The sequence below is a fragment of the Trachemys scripta genome, chromosome 2 (genome assembly GCF_013100865.1).
Source record: "Trachemys scripta elegans isolate TJP31775 chromosome 2, CAS_Tse_1.0, whole genome shotgun sequence".
Lineage (NCBI taxonomy): Eukaryota > Metazoa > Chordata > Testudines > Emydidae > Trachemys > Trachemys scripta.
The window spans coordinates 1,007,834-1,024,884 of NC_048299.1; the positions used below are offsets into that span (position 1 = coordinate 1,007,834).

The 17,051-nt window shown below is 50.0% G+C and overlaps 1 protein-coding gene across 1 annotated transcript in view; it reads right to left on the reverse strand.

Moving 5' to 3' along the window:
• Positions 1-216: 216 nt before the first annotated feature.
• Positions 217-17,051, reverse strand: part of LOC117873927 (zinc finger protein 777-like) — a 32,570-nt gene continuing 15,735 nt past the window's right edge. Inside the window, 6 exon segments of the mRNA XM_034763829.1 lie at positions 217-1,456; positions 1,956-2,066; positions 3,098-3,211; positions 4,169-4,295; positions 5,213-5,602; positions 6,653-7,013. Coding sequence (XP_034619720.1) covers positions 504-1,456; positions 1,956-2,066; positions 3,098-3,211; positions 4,169-4,295; positions 5,213-5,602; positions 6,653-7,013 — 2,056 coding nt within the window. The 3' untranslated portion in view covers positions 217-503.

Consider the following 17,051-nt stretch of genomic DNA (forward strand, 5'->3'; position numbering starts at 1 on the left):
TGCCTGAGACAGCCCCAAGGGAAAGATGTCCGCTGCCATCAAGAACACTGAACATGAGCCAGTGACAATGATTAAAAATGGTAAAAGTGAACGTGTTCCATTAACTGACAGAGATGGTTTCCCCTTTCCAAAGGGCACCTTACCTGCATACCACAAGCTGGGAATCCTGATTGACAGGCCAAACACCTATGAACACTGAAAAGTAGCTCTCGGTGGTTTAAGAAAGATGCAACTACCTTTAGTGTAATGAATTAGCAAGAGAGAAACACAGGAAAAGAACAACAAGCTTCCCATGGAGCACTGAGGCTGCCTAGCTGTTTTTTTGCCATAGTGGGAATGGACTCAACTGTTAACAAAGCAGCAGCCTAGACCTCTCCACAGATCATCCCGCTGACACTTAGTTCTCTGTTCAACACCCAGAGACTTGGTCTCACTCCCTTGCTCAGATGCCATCATGATCATTGTCCCCAGCCAGAGCTCCCTGGTAGCATTTAACACAGCATCTACGGGGGGAACTCCTTGTGCATCGAGTGCAGCGACACAGGCTCTCCCCTGTGCGCTTTGCCTGGCAAGTCGTGCAAGCGTCTCTGTGCTGCCAGCGTCCCCCAGAGTTTCTCCCCCGTGTGGATGCGTTGGTGTCCCACCAGATGCTGCTTGCGGGTGAAGCTCTTCCGGCACTCGGTGCACTGGTAGGGCCGCTCTCCCGTGTGCAGGCGCCGGTGGGTCAGGAGGTGCTCCTTTCGCATGAAGGTTTTCCCACACTCGGTGCAGCCATAGGGTCTCTCCCCAGTGTGGATCATCTGGTGCCTAATGAAGTTCGAATGGTGGTTAAAGCCCCTCCCACATTCATTGCAGATATACAAGCCCCGGCTCTTCCCCGCGTGACTCCTCTGGTGTATCATGAGGTTGATCTTCAACCGGAAGCTCTTCTTGCACTCAGCACAGGTGTACGGCCGGTCCCCCGTGTGGGAGAGCTGATGTTTGCTGAGGCTCGACTTGTGAGGGAAGCTCCGTTCGCACTCAGGGCAGTTATAGAGTCTCTCCCCCGGCTGGCTCTGTGGGCAGGATTTGAGACAGTGGTTTTGCTTGAAGCTCTCCCTGCGCTCAGGAGGCGTGTGGGCTCTGCCATGAATCCTCTGGTGCAGTACGCACTGCTGCTCGTAGAGGAAGCTTTTCCCACATTCAGAACAGATGTACGGTGCCTCTCCTGGGAGGCTCTCCTCTTGGACAATGATTGTGGTGAAGTTACTGAAGTCTCCCTCGCCTGCAGCCGAGTCCCCCAGTCTGTTCCCATCAGGGTATTCTCCCTGGATGCTGACGTTGCCCTGATCATCACAGATCGGTTCCTGCTCAGGGTACTGGAAAACAGTCTCTTCTAGTCGTCCAGGCAACGTGCTGTACAACTCCAGGCTCACCGGGATTCCCTCCTCAGCTTTGACTACAACCTCGTCATCTGCTGGACTCAGAGGAGAAACCAAGAGTTGTTAGTTTTCTGCCCCATGTCCATCCACCACCTGCCTCTCAGCACCCTGCCATCTTTCTGCTGCCAGGCACCATCTGCCTGAGAAAACTGTGTCTCCAACTTACTGCCCTGCTCTAAAACCCCTACACAGGGAGACAGCGAGCAAGGACTTCTGGTGCAATCACAATACCTCAGTGCCAGTCAAGGAAGAGAGGCGTCAGGCTAAGAGACTTAGAGGAGAACGTCCCTTTGGCATAAAAAGGAGAACCACCAATTCCATTCCAACCCACCTTCCAAAGAGCCCAAAAAGAGATGGCTGAATGGAAATCAGGCCTGGTGAGAAGCTGTGACTGAGTCCTGCGAAAGTGATCCGAGAAATGCAGTTTGAGAGAGAGGATTATCTGACAAAGCAGGACGCTAAGAGCTGACAAAAGTCTCTCCTGACTGACAGATTCCTGTTGCACTCACTGAGTCATTCCAATCACTCGCTCACCTGTGTTGGGCTCTGTAGAGATCTCTCTCTCCTCTGAGTCCCACTGATCCCTGATGTACAAGTCGTCTTGTTTTACCCACGATACAATGTCATGAGTAAGGCTCAGCGATTCTGTTTGCAAGGGGAGAGAAATCGCATTGTGATTAGCTAACATCCACCCATTCACATGTTTCTATTAGCTAACGTTTACACAGCGCACCCAGGTGCTATACAGAGAGAAAGGGACACAGCCCAAGCTGAAAGGTGCTACAGTCTGGGCTAGGTACAACACGATGCAGGGAGAGAGGAGAGCAAGCGAGAGGGTTGCACAAAATAAGGCAGTGAAGATGCCTTTTGTTGGTTCCTGATTTTTAGGCCAGTAGAGAAGTTTGGTGTGTATGGTGGGGAACCAGGCTGGATTTCACGGCTCTTTGCACTTGCACCTGAACGTTATGGCACTCAGAGTCGCTAATCCCTTTGGAAAATCTTGGCCAGTGGGCAAAGGCTCAGTCCTTACCTTCCTCTATCTCTGCTGAAATATGGGTCCTACCATAATCATGCACCTAGTACAAACCCTTCTGTGTTGCATTTCCTAATTCCTGGCCCTCAGCTCCAGGGAGCTCACCCTATTCTGCACCAGAGAAGGCACGTAAGCTTTCCTGGCTTCTTTTCCATCTCCGAACCCCTCCATGGCTCTCTCCATCCTGGCTGGCTGAAGTTAGAGCAAACTGCTTCCAAACCAGCCAACTCTGTGGCTTCACTCATCGCTCTCTCTGTGTCATCCAGTGTACCTAATGAGTAAAAAACCACCTCACACTCCACAGCCAGAGGGAGCTCCTGTTCTTGCAGAGCCCCTCCTTCCCGATCTGTGCATCCAACTCTGTGCAGCACTATTTTACCTACCTATTGTGCTTACAAAGCCTCCATTATTATAATCTGAGACCCCTCACCCCACGTATTTATCCTCAGAACACCCTCTGTGAGGTAGGGAAGTGCATTTTGCAGATAGGGCATATAGACAACAAGGTTGCAAAGAAAGTCTGTGGCAGAGAAGGAATCGAACCTGGGTCTCCCAAGTCCCTGGCTAGTGCCCTGACCACTGAGCCATCCTTCCTCTCGTACATCTGCCAGCAAAGCACCTTATGACACTCCACATAACTCACCTGTGCTAGGCTCCATTGGGATCACGCTCTCCCCGGAGTCCTCCTGAGTCCCCTCCCATGGCTCCTCCCCCCGTTCAATCCGGGACAGAAGGTCAGGTTTGGAGATGGCGTAGTCTGTTCATGTGAGAGGACAGGAAGGGGCGGGAGGGTTAGTCATAGGCACGGAGTATTATTTACAGACAACGATGATTTTAAACCAATCTGCCCGGTTCCTCCCAGTTCAGGTGCAGGGAGGAGCCCTCCATTCCTGCAGGCAGGCAGCCTGGTGAGAAGCCCAGTTTTCTGCGTGCCTATTTCAAGCTGCAGTGCCCTCATACAAGCCGTGAGAGAGCTGGTTGCTAAGAGCGAGGGGCTGGTGGGTTGCTTCCCCCTCCCCACGCTCCCGAATTCAGACATCCAAAGGCACAACCGAATAAAGCTGTAAGATTTGCTGTGTATCAGCTTCCTGACTATTGCTTCCTTCCTTCTCCTGAGCATTTAGCTCTTGAGGTTCGTGATACCAGAAACTGGGAGACATTTTAAAGGCTGGGACTACAATCCAAACACTAAGGGAGAGAGAGAACACCCAGCACATCAAAGTAATGACAGTGAGCACCCGAGTCTTCACTCACCACCCTTGGCAAGAGCCCCAGCCCCACGAGTCACAGCCCTCCGCCGAGTCCAGCCCATCCAATAGCACATTCACAATGCACAGAGCAGGCCTGGGATAGTCAAACTGTATCAGCACCAGGGTGTGTAGGCTGAACAGGTACGATGATAGGGAACTGTTATTCAGGGCTGGAAAGCTGGAGACAGAGCAATCGCTGCAGATCTCTCATTCTCTGCTGAATGGAAGGAACGAGTGACGCTCAAACTGAAGGCTATAAGCGCTGCTCCACTGAATTATCATTGCTGGTGAAAGGTGCCGGTTGCACCTGTGGACTGAAGGCCTTTATCCACAGAATGGATATAGCACTAGCAACAGCACTGCAAACTTGCTCTCCTCCCCCAGTCCTAGAAGGACCATCTCTAGGGTTTGCTTCAGAGATCACTGACATTCTAACAGATGAGTGAAAGAAAACTGATCCTTACCCAGTGAGATCAATGATTCATAGTTGCCTTTCATCACGTTCTTGTAAAGGTCTTTCTGACAATCATCCAATTTCCCCCACTCCTGCTCAGAGAAATAGACGGAAACATCATCGAACGTCACTGGCACCTGAAATCACAAGGGTTAACCATTTGTAATATAGGTAAAGAATTAAAAACAAAACACGATGTTAACATGACAATATCCACTTAACTTAGGGTTTGCCCTTTGTTTCTGGGCCTTCCCTCAGACTTCTATACAGGTAACAATGCCAATACCCACCCAATCTAGATTAATGCTTGTAGTATGACTACAAGACACTAAATTAAATGCTTTATTTGTGTTCAGACAGTGCCTAAGGGGCGCTGTCCTCCAAACCCTCAATCACTCAGGAAGTCTTTACTCATGTGACTTCAGCAGGGCTACACACTCTGAGTTGGTGTGCTAAATCAGATGAGAAACTTGCAATTCAATCCAAAAAAAAAAAAAAAGAGCAATTCTATGTGGCAAAATATGTCCTTTGTTAACCTTCAGTGCTTATCGCTTCTGTTCCTCTTGGCCCCTAGGATTCATGTTACCGTGACCTGCTCAGATATATAATATAGCCTCCTTACCTGAAATCTGTTTTATATACATCAGCAGCTACACCATCAAGGCCTTCCTTGCCTCTTCACTGCTCAAACACCTTGTTTTATTTTTCTCATTAAAGACAAATTTAAAAGAGCAATTCAGCACATCTGCCTGACCATTTATCAATTTCTTTCTCCTTGGATAAATTTGTAAAAGCCCTTCTTATTCCTCTTAGCTCCAGAGAAATCAAACTGCCCAGAGAAGCAGTGATGGAACAGAATCCAAATAACTTGGTAAGCAAGGATGGAAGCAGCTAGCGAGAGTGGAGGAGGAAAACCACCCACTACAAATTATATTAAAATAAAAGAGCACATAAGATACAAGAGAGGATCATTTCTCTTCAATTCCCCTTTCAATATCTGATCCAGCTTCAAGACACTGTAGCTCCCCCTAAGCACCAGCTGGGATATTCTTACCTTGGGGACTTCTCCCTTTGTGCCTGGGGGGAGTCTCAGGATCCAGAAGTTCCTGTTCTTCAGCAGGTTCTCCATGTTCTCCAGCCTCCTCTGCATCAGTCCATATTCCTGGATCAGAGATCCCAGCACAGCCAGTTGGTTACTAAACTCCATCATTCCTTTCTCTGTGTCAGATATTTTCTTCTCTGCTGTCCCTGTTCTGCCCTCCAGACTCAGTAACTGCGTGGCATGGGAATCCACCTTCCTCTCCACAGCTTGAATGGCAGCCACTACAGTCCACAGGGAGATCTCTGCCGTTTGCAGCTGGGTTTCTCCCACAGCCCTTCGCTTGGGGACAACGTGGGGTTGCAGAGGAGCCGAGTGCAGGGACTCCATGTCCCATTCCCGAGCCTGGGTGCAAGGATAGAAATTGAGAGAGTTAAGGTCTCGATCCAACCTAGGAGAGTCTCCTCCAGCCCTTGTCTACATGAGATCGTTGTACCAATTTAACTAAATCAGTTAAGAAACTGCAGTCCCCACATGAGGGCACTTTGACTTCAATATAAAAGTGCCCTATATCCATGTAGCTTAAGTCAGTTCCTTACTGACAGACAAGGGACGGGGGTAGATTTCTTAGACCACAGTGTGAGCCTCCGAGATATCAATGTGGAGCCTGCTGGTTTGCCTGTTGTTTTCTATTTTTAAATCAGTGAAATAATTGTACATCTCCCTGGCATATTTTCACAGCTGTTCGTTTTAATTTAATTTAATTTAATTTAAGTGTGTGTGTGTGTGTGTGTGTGTGTGTGAGAGAGAGAGAGACACTGTCGTAAAACCCCTAAGATAGCATTTCCCCGCTCAACAGGGGGCGGTAAAAGGGAGCATTAGCAGGATGGAAAACGCACGAATCTGTTTCAGGGGGTCTCAGAGGTTTGCATAACGTGGACCGCATCTCAACAGAGGGCTGCGCTCCCGCACATCGCCCTTCCTACCGGCCCTCACACAAGACGAGCCCTGGAGAAAAAGGCAGCTGCTGCTTCTGGCAAAGTAACCCGGAGAAAACAGCGCTGTCGTGTTTGCCTGCAATGCAAGAAGGCGAAGATTTGCAACCTCGGTGCTTACATTTTGGCTTCTGCACTTGCGTGCCCCGGTTTTAATTCCCCCCCCCCAACAAACAGAGCAGGCAGGGAAGACTCTGGACAGGTTTGGGGCGAGAAGCGAGCGAGACCCAGGTGACCAGCCGGCTGTTTGGTATTTCTAAGGCACAAAGAGCGGGGTGTTTGCCGCGCCAACCAGCCTGCCCCCTTCCTGCAAACCCCTGGCTCGCCTGCCCCGCGCTGCTCACTCCCCCGCCCGGCCGGGCAGCCCCGCGCTCCCCGCGGCCCGGCTCCCGGGGCCCAGGCCGGGCGGGGAGAAGCTCCCGGGGCCCGAGGCTCCCCCGCCCCAGCGCCGGGCCCTTACCTGGGCAGCGGCCCGCTCGGCCATGGCCCCCCCGGGCGGGGCTTCTCCAGCGGGCCCGGCCCGGCCCGGCCGAGCTCCGCTCCCGCTCCGGGCTGGGCAGAGTCCCGGCGCCGCCTCGCCTCGCCTCGCCACGGGCCGGCCCCGCTGCCGGGCGGAGCAGAGCGAGCGCCGCCGGGGGGAGCCGCGGCCTGGCTGCCGGGGCCCGGGAGCGGCGGGGCGGGGAGGAGCGGAACGGGGCGGCAGCGGCCCCTGGCGGCGGGGATCGCGGCGCCGGGCGCTCTCCGGGGCAGGGCCGCCCCCAGTCGCTGACCACTCGCCTCCCTGGGCCCAGCCCGCAGCCCCGAAGGCTCTAGGGGGCAGCCTGGACTCGACCCGGGGGACCCGGCTCAGCGGGGTCGGTGTGAGCGTTGAGACCCGCAGCGACGGGGGTCGGGGGATCTGTCAGGTGCTGCTTCCTTCCCCCAGTTATCGAGGTCTCCACGGGCCACCCCCCAGTCACGCCCGTTGCGAGCTGTGTGGCCTGCAAGGCTGGGCTCCCATTTCACAGAAGGGAAACAACAGGACACAGAAGATTGGCCTGACTTGCCTCCGTTGCTGGGTGCTGCACTGGACCAAGCCCTTCGCTCGCTCAGATACACTCACTAAAGTCAGAACACAAAGGTGCTGGGTTTTGTTTGGCCGGTGGGTGCTTTTGACGAGGAGGGGGGGCACTCTGCCAGTTTTGGGCGGAGGCTATTTTCAGCATCTTGATACACGTCTTTCAAATTCTAGTTATTGAATGTGTCTATTTTAATAATGATTCAATTGTTATGAACGACATAATTACATTATCCTGAATTACAGTATATTCAAACCATTGAAATCACAAGCTGTCTTCACTAACGTCCCAGTGTAAAGGCATTCTAGCTCCCTGTCCCTTCTGGATGAAACCGTCAGCAATCTTCTTTACATCTAGTTCCCTGGGATTGTTTTGATGCACGTTAAGGACAGTTACGTTATTGAGTTGAGTCTGTTCGACTGATGACTGGAATGATTTTTAAACCTTCTGAAGCTGGAGAATGTGTTCAGGATGATACAGGCATAGTGAGAAGTATTCTTATGAATTTGCAGAGTACGTAAGTGACTCCAAGAGCTCTTTCTTGATGGGGAACAGCTACTTTAGGCACCATCGTTTTGTATGGCTAGTTGGGATTCTATTTGCCATGTGCAATACTTTGCATTTGACATTGAATTTCATCTGCCATTTTATTGCCCAGTCACCTAACTCTTTGCAGTCTGTTTTGGACTGAACTCTCTTGAGTAGTTTTGTATCATCTGCAAACTTTGCCACCTCACTGATTCCCCCTTTTTGCAGATCCTTTATGAATATGTTGAACAGCCTGGTCCCAGACCAGTACAAGCCCTTCAGGGGACACCACTATTTACTTCTCTCCATGCTGAAAATGGACCATTTATTTCTACCCTTTGTTTCCTACCTTTTAACTGGAGTGCCTGGCAATGTTTTCAGAAGAAGTGGGCTGTAGTCCACGAAAACTTATGCTCTAATAAATTTGTTAGTCTCTAAGGTGCCACAAGTACTCCTGTTCTTCTTTTTGCGGATACAGACTAACACGGCTGCTACTCTGAAAACAATGTTTTCAGGATCATCTAATGATCCTTCATTTACTGTAATGACAAGCCCTTTGTTATCTTAATCCCTCTGCCTCTGTTTATACACAAACTCCCTGCCCCAAGGGCAGAGGTTGTTAGCAGCAGAGAACTCCTCACAGTCCACACTCAAGCTCTGGCTCCTGGGTGTTGCGCACCCACTACTTTTTTTCCCTGTGGGTGCTTGAGTTGCAGAGCACCCACGCATGGAGTCGGCGCCTATGCACGGGAGACCAGAACTGCACACAGTACTCCAGAGGAGGTCTCACCAGTGCCTCGTTTAATGGCACGAACACTTCCAAAGGGGTAGCCAGGGCCGTCCCTAGCCATTTTGGTGCCCTACGCAGCCCCCCCTCCCGGGGGGGGGTGGCCGCAGGCCTCCGCAGGGGGGTGGCAGGAGCAGGCTTCGAGGGCAGGGGGGAAACCACCTCCCAGCACAAGCCGGCAGAGCGGAGTGGGTTGGGGCCGGTCGCTCCACTTCCTGCCACCCGGTGAGTGCAGGGCAGGCCCGACCCCGCACTCACTGGGAGGCGGGAAGTGGAGCGACCTGGCCCCAGCCGCTCCGCTCTGCTCCTCTGGCTCCCAACCTTGGGACTTGGGGGGCCAGGGCGAACCACCCCCCAGCACTCACTGGCAGAGCGGGTGGGAGCCGGCGGCGCAGAGCGGGCTGGGGTCAGGTCGCTCCACTTCCTGCCACCCGGTGAGTGCAGGGCAGGCCCAACCCCTGATGCTGTCCTCAGGGGAAGGGGTGCAGTGGGGGTGGGGTTGGGCCATATCAGAGGCAGGGGCTTTGGGGAAGGGGTGGAGTGGGGGCAGGGCTGGGGTGCAGCAGGGGCAGGAAGAGGCGGGACTGGTGTGGAGCAGGGGCGGGACCATGTGGAAGCGGCAGAGCAGGGGCTGGAGCAGCACGCTGTTGCATACTTTGCGTATCAGTAAGGTCGGCCCTGGGGGTAGCCGCGTTAGTCTGTATTAGCAAAAACAACTAGGAGTCCTTGTGGCACCTTAGAGACGAACAAATTTATTTGGGCATTTATTTTATTTTAGCCCACGAAAGCTTATGCCCAAGTAAATTTGTTCGTCTCTAAGGTGTCACAAGGACTCCTCGTTGTTTTTACTAACACTTCCCTGTCTCAACTGGAAATACCTCACGTGATGCTGCACCCCAGGACCGTGTTAGCCTTTTTCATGGCCACATCACACTGACAGCTCATCGTTATCCTCCTGTGATCAACAAATACACCCAGGTCTTTCTTCTCCTCTCTGTCACTTTCAACTGACAAGTTCCCAGCTTATAGCAAAAATTCTTCTGGTTAGTCCCTAAATACAGGACCTTGCACTTTGCACTATTAAATATCATCCCATTTCTATTACTCCAGTTTACAAGGCCATCCACATCTTCTTGTATGATATTCTGGTCCTCCATATTGGCACTACCTCTTAATTTTGTGTCATCCGCAAATTTTATTAGCACACTCCCACTTTTTGTGCCAAGCTCAGTCATAAAAATGTTTTATAAGATTGGTCCCAAGACTGACCCTGAGGAACTCCACTAGTAGTAACCGGCTCCCTCTTGCCTGACAGTTCACCTTTCAGTATGAGCCTTTGTAGTCTCCCCTTTAACCAGTTCTTTATCCACTTTTCAATTCTCACATTAATCCCCATCTTCTCCAATTTAACTAATAATTTCTCATGTGGAACTGTATCAAATGCCTTATTGACAGCAAGATATTAGACCTACTGCATTTCCTTTGTCTAAAAAATCAGTTACCTTCTCAAAGACATTAGTAACTTTGTTACCACCTCTTGAATCCAACAATTGAAACAATTATAGAAAAATCTTCAATTACTTTCTATCATTTATGCCACTCACTTTTTGCAGTTCACAAGCTTGGAACAAATCATTTAACTTTAGGAAACATCCGAACAGCCCTTTCTTATTGTAATCACCCGTTAATCACTGTTTATAAACACAGTTCTGACAGCTCAGGGGCCAAAGGAAGTTTTTTTTAAAGGCTTTGTTCAGTTCCCCCTAGAACTGTTTCAGAGTAGCAGCCGTGTTAGTCTGTATCGGCAAAAAGAACAGGAGTACTTGTGGCACCTTAGAAACTAACAAATTTATTAGAGCATAAGCTTTCGGATGCATCTGAAGAAGTGGGCAGTAGCCCACGAAAGCTTATGCTCAAATAAATGTGTTAGTCTCTAAGGTGCCACAAGTACTCCTGTTCTTTTCCCCTAGAACTGTGTGCATGCGCACAGCTAGGCTGACCAGACAGCAAGTGTGAAAAATTGGGACGGGGGGTGGGGGATAATAGAAGCCTATATAAGAAAAAGACCCCAAAATTGGGACTGTCCCTATAGAATCGGGACATCTGGTCACCCTATGCACAGCAGAGACTGAGTGAGAATGAAAAATAAAAAGCGGAAGAAACCCTCTCCCAACAAAACCCCAAACCCACAACCCACTACTTATAACTAAGGCTCCATGTTTGTCACAGAGGTCACGGAAGTCCCAGATTCTGTGACTTTCCACGACCTCCGTGACTTCTGCAGCAGCCCGTGCAAATAGCTCGGAAGCCACCTGAGCAGCTCAGGAAGCCCATGGGCCAGTCGCACTGGCCACTGCTGGGGCAGTCTCAGGCGCCCCCAGCTGCAGGAGTTTGGGTGTCGGGAGGGGGCTCAGGACTGGGGTGCGAGGTGGTGCTTACCGGGGGGGGGCCCTCCCCGGAAGGGTGACAGGAACTTCCCTTCTTCTAGCTCCACCTGCTGCCTCCGCCCGCAGGCGCCGCCTCTGTAGCTCCCATTGGCCATGGTTCCCAGAACCAGGGCTTGGGGAGAAGCAGAGGCAGCACATGGAGCTAGGAGCTGGAGGTCGCCACGTCCCAGGAGCTGGGTAGGGAACCTGCCCCACTCCCGCCAACCCCCACTCCAAGCACCCGCGGCGCTCCCCCCAGACTGCACCACCCCAAGCACCCGCAGCGCCCCCCCCGGGTCACAACACACACCCCCGGGCACCTGCGGCACCCTCTCCAGCCTGGCTTCCCCAGTACCTGTGGCGCCCCCCCAGGCTGCAACCCCCCTGAATTGCAACCCCCCTGAGCAACCATGGCATCCCCCAGTCCACACCCCCTGAGCACCTGTGCCCTCCCCAGGGCCGTGCCCCCCCTGCACCCATGGTGTCCCCCGATCTGTGCCCCCTGGGCCATGCTCCCCACACAAGTGCCCACGGCACCCCCAGGGCTGCCCCCATACAAGTTTTAGTCAGGGGTATATAATAAAAGTCATGGACAGGGCACGGACCATGAATTTTTGTTTACTGCCCATGACTTGCCCATGACTTTTATTAAAAATACCTGTGACCAAAACGTAGCCTAATTTATAAGTATCTTGATTATACCATGCCTCTTGTTTCATTAAATCCCTCGGCTGGCCAGGTGTGTCCTCTCTGCTAACGGCTATGGGCAAATATTCCCCCTCCCTCGTCAGCCAGGTAATTTGCGTCAGTCCAGACCCTAGCTTTCAAATTGTCATCTGCTACTATTTCCAAGGCTGGACACTATTCCCATCAGCAGCATTGGGTCCTCCCCCACTCCTCTTCTCCTAGAAGGCTGAAATCTGAACCTTCCCGCTTACAGGTCTGTCCACCAACCACAGCCCCTCTGCGCTATGAGCCTCTACACCAGAGGTGAGGAACTTTTTCTATCATATGCCATTGACCCACATTAAAAATCAAGCGGGGGCCTGTGACGTTATTGACATAAACTGGGACCGTATAGATCATTGTTGCAACCAAGGTCCTGTAGTGGCACCAAATCTTGTATAAAGGGGGTCAAATGGGGTGTCTAGGACAAGGTTATGGTTTACTGGTTATGATTATGCTGTCTATATGTGTGTATCAGTTTTGTAGTTGAAGTTATGAATATTGGCTGTATACTGTCTGTATGGCAAATTTATGCTATGCTTCTGGGTGACATCCCAGACAAGCTGAGATTAGCTCTGCCTAGCCTGCTTGATGGCCCATTAAGGACCATCAGCTATACAATGGACCCATTGAGAGAAGGCAGATACGCCTTGTAACTCAGCAAAGAATGCAGGGACTGGCCCATGTGACTCCAGACTCCATTTTGCTGTAATTTTCCACAGTAAGAACAAAGAGGTGTTCTTCCACCTGGAAAAGACTATATAAGACTGATGCCTCATCTCCATCTTGTCTTCAATCCTGCTTCCTACCTCTGGAGGAACTTTGCTACCAACTGAAACTCTGAACAAAGGACTGAGGACCCATCCCAGCTGGGGATGTATTCCAGAGACTTGATTTGAACCTGCAGTTTATTCCATCGCTGCTGCAAGCCTGAACCAAGAACTTTGCCATTACTGTATGTAACTGATTCCATTTAACCAATTCTAACTCTCATCTCTATCTTTTTCCTTTTGTGAATAAACCTTTAGATTTTAGATTCTAAAGGATTGGCAGCAGCGTGATTTGTGGGTAAGATCTGACTTGTATATTGACCTGGGTCTGGGGCTTGGTCCTTTGGGATCAGGAGAACCTTTTTTTTTTACTGGGGTATTGGTTTTCATAACCATTTGTCCCCATAACAAGTGGCACTGGTGGTAATACTGGGAAACTGGAGCGTCTAAGGAGATTGCTTGTGAGACTTGCGGTTAGCCAGTGGGATGAGACCGAAGTCCTCCTAGTCTGGCTGGTTTGGTTTGCCTTAGACGTGGAAAAACCCCAGCCTTGGGCTGTAACTGCCCTGTTTTAGCAATTTGTCCTGAGTTGGCACTCTCAGTTGGGTTCCGCCAGAACCGCATTTTCACAGGACCACACACAAATAAAAAGCAAGGCTAGGAAAACTGGGTGGGCCCTGGCTTTCTGGTGCGTGAGCAACGACAGGGGAGCAGTCTCCCCCCACAGAGGGGGAGTACAGTTTTGTGGGGCCCTGTCATAAACAGACAGTTAAGGGTTAATGCCGCTCTTACCTGTAAAGGGTTAAGAAGTTCACCTAGCCTAGCTGACACCTGACCAGAGGAACCAATGGGGGGACAAGATTTTTCAAGAGGAAGGAGGGAAGTTTTTCCTTTGTTCTCTTCATTAAGTTCTGTGCCGGAGTGAAAAGATCCAGGAATCAACCAGGGTAGTGAGTATTAGAGAAGGAATAAATTAGCTTATGTTTATTTCCTTTTCTGACTTTGTTTTGCAATAGAGGGGGAATTAAATTGGGTTTTTCTTTTGTGTAACTAAGGTTCTTGCCCAGAGGAAAATCCTCTGTGTTTTTGAATCTGTTGTCTGTGAGACTAGCTTGCATGCTAATCTCATAGAGGTATTCCTTTCACCCTTTTTCTTTAATTAAAAGTCTTTTCTTTAAAACCTGATTGATTTTTTCCTTGTTTTAAGATCCAAGGGGTTTGGATCGGTGTTCACCAGGAAATTGGTGGAGAAGTCTCTCAAGGCTACCCAGGGAAGGGTTATTGTATTTGGGAGGGAGATATTTTGGGGGAGGGAAGGCAAGAGTTCCCAAATGACTCAAACGGTTGTTTAAACGATTTGGTGGTGGCAGCATATTGATCTAAGCTGGTAATTAAGCTTAGGGGTTCTCATGCAGGTCCCCACATCTGTACCCTAAAGTTCAGAATGGGGGTGAAACCTATGACAGGCCCCTTCCCCACCTCCTCTGCCTGCAGTCCCCCCCTCCTGCCAAGGAGCAGGTTCGGGGCACAAGAGCTTGCCCAGCTCCACCCTCACGGCGCTCTGCCGGGGTGCAGGGTCCGGGCATGGGGGTTTGCCCTGCTCCGCCCGCCTCTCCTAATGGGGAGTGGGGTCAGGGCGCAGGGGCTTGGCCAGCTCTGCTCGGCGCTCCTGCTGGGGAGCAGGGCCAGGGCCCAGGCCGGATGCATTTAAGCAAGGGGCTAGATCCAGTCCGCGGGCCATAGGTTCCCACCCCTGCTCTACACAGACACTCTCATGCATGCATGCTTTTGGATATACCACCACCACCAGCAGCCGCTTAGAGACTGGACTCTGTTTTAAAGAGCTAACAAACATATCCCAAGTGTCTAGAGAGGAGAGTTTGCCTGCTCTTCCCTGCATCCTTGAAGGTTCAGTCATAAGACTGTTCTGCTCTGAAAAAACAGTAACCAAATCTTTCCTCAGAACCTGAGTCACAGACTGCTTACTTAAAGGATCAGCCTGGAGACACTGATGTTCCAACAACATTGTCTCCCCAAGAGGCTGTTCAACTTCCCTAGCCATTTTCACCTTCTCTAGGCCGTCCAGAGTGGATCTTTCTAAAGCAAGGTCAGTGGATCCGTACATCTTTGAAAGACCAGCAGTTAGGAACTGAAACAAGTCTCCCAAAATGAACTGTTGCTTTCTCCATACAGTGATTCACCCTGAGTTAACTCAATCAAATCACACCCATCGTTTGCAGCAAACTGCTTGCAAAATTACCATGAAGATTTTTCTCTTCAGGAAACTTTCTAAACAACAACCCATCTTTTTTTCTGCTCTACAGAAGCATTGCTCTGTGGAGCCACAACAAACTTCTTCTGACTTTCACTTACATCCAGAATCACCTCTGGAACATCAAGAGGATTTTCACATAACCTCCTTTCAGGCAAGCTGCTAAACTCCATGGTTAAAGGGTTAGAGGCACTCTCTTTCCCTCTGTAGCTTTCCTCACTGGAAATATACAGGTTACCCACACACAAGCTTAGGAACAATTCCTTCTTGGGGTCCAGAACCACCTCTGGGACAAGTGAAATATGCTCACCCATCGTAGGCTGAAAGGCACCTTCTGTCTGCTCTACAGACAAAGGACTGGAAGTACACTCCCCTTCTCCAGCAGGCACACTGCTATTTGCAACGAGCAAACAATTGGAAACAGTTTCTCCCTCAACAGATAAACTGCTGTTTCCCACAAACAGTGGCTCATCATACTGAGCTACTTTAAGTGAAACATTTCTATTTGGTTCAGGCTCACTTTTATAAACGTCACTCACCAAAACTCCGCCCATAGTTAGGGCTTTAACTTGGGTAAACACAGAAAACTGCTCGCTGCCAGACACCCCTCCTTCACAGATCTCCCTGGTCATTACAGATAATACAGAGCATTGACAGTCATACGTTTTCTGGGACTGGGTATGACATTACCCTGATTAAGCATATTTGTCATGTCGTTATTAAACAACATACCAACATTGTTATAACCCGGACAGTTTATCTCCCAAACTTCGCTGTTGAGAGGATCTGCACTTTCAGGAAGATCCAGTTTTTGCTGTTCTTTTATTACTTTGATTTGGGGTTTAAGTCTGGCAACTCTTTCCTCAGCAGCCAGTTCCAGCCTTCTGCATTCCTTGGCAGCTTTCTCCATAGCAGCCAGCCGCTCCTTCTGCCTTTGAGCTTCGTTGTCCCTATCAGGTATGGACAAAGCTTTTCTTGCCCTCGAAGAGCTGCCCTTTCTTTCTCATGCTGGAGATGCTGTTTCTCAGGGCTTGCCTGTGGATCACTCATTGTGCCTAATGTCAACCTTTAACACTCTCAGTATCAACATTTTAAATTTGGAAGAGTGTGGGGGTTCTGAGCCAAAACCCAAATGAACTGGGTCTGTGGATCCTGCCGACTACGCCAATGTGACCTGGTGTGCCTAGGGCTGCCCTCGCTGGAAATGCCAAGGTCAGGGCAGGCTGCAAAAGGGAGAGCAGACACTCCCCAAACTGGTGGTTAACACTGAAGTTAAACTCTCCAAGCAGTCACAAACTGTGCTTCTGATTCCCACACTGTTTATCATGAAACACAAAAAAGGGAATTACACACACCCCTTATTGCATTCCAGTCTCTGGCTCCCAATCAGCACCTAGGGCCAGTACAGTCAAAAGTTATTTTAAAACTCTGCTCACATATACAGAACATTCTTCTGAACCAGCCACATTGCCAGGTCAGTATTAGGTTGGATCTTACCCAAAATATCACACTGCAGCCAATCCTTTAGTGTCTGAAACTAAAGGTTTATTATAAAGAAAAAAGAAAGAACAAGAAGAGAGTTGTTAAATGGTAAAACAGTCACATACGTACAAATACTTCAAAGTCCATATATATATATAGGTTCCTAGCAGTATTGGTGAGTTTACTGGCTTGAAAGTCCCCCTGGACCACATCCCCAGCTGGGATGGGTCATTCAGTCCTTTGTTCAGAGCTTCAGTTTGTAGCAAAGTTCCTCCAGAGGTAAGAGGCAGGAATGAAGACAAAATGGAGAGGATGCAGCTGCCTTTTATAGTCTTTTGCTACACAGCCTGTGCTTCCTTTGTTTCTAACACAAGCTGCCCAGCACATGGCAAGGAAACCTTAGAGTTCTGTTCATAGGCCTGCCCCTGCATGCCTTGCTGAGTCACAAGATGTAGCCTCTGACCCTTTCAGTGGGTTCACTGTACAGCCGATGTCCCTTGATGAGCCATCAAGCAGGCTGGACGTGCTAATGCCAATTTGTCTGGGGGTGTCACCCAGATGCAGAGCACAAGTTTGGAAATACAGATATACCGTGCATATCTATAACTTACAATACAAAGGTGATACAAGTATATATAAAAAAAGATGATCATACTTGGCAAATTACAGTATAACATTTTCACAGATACCTTACATGGCATATCTGGCACAACTCATTGCAATTTTACAATATTGGTAGTCAGAATATCCTAAAGTGTCCCCCAGATTCCATACAGTGTCACACAAGGGTCACCCAATTAAACTAACAGG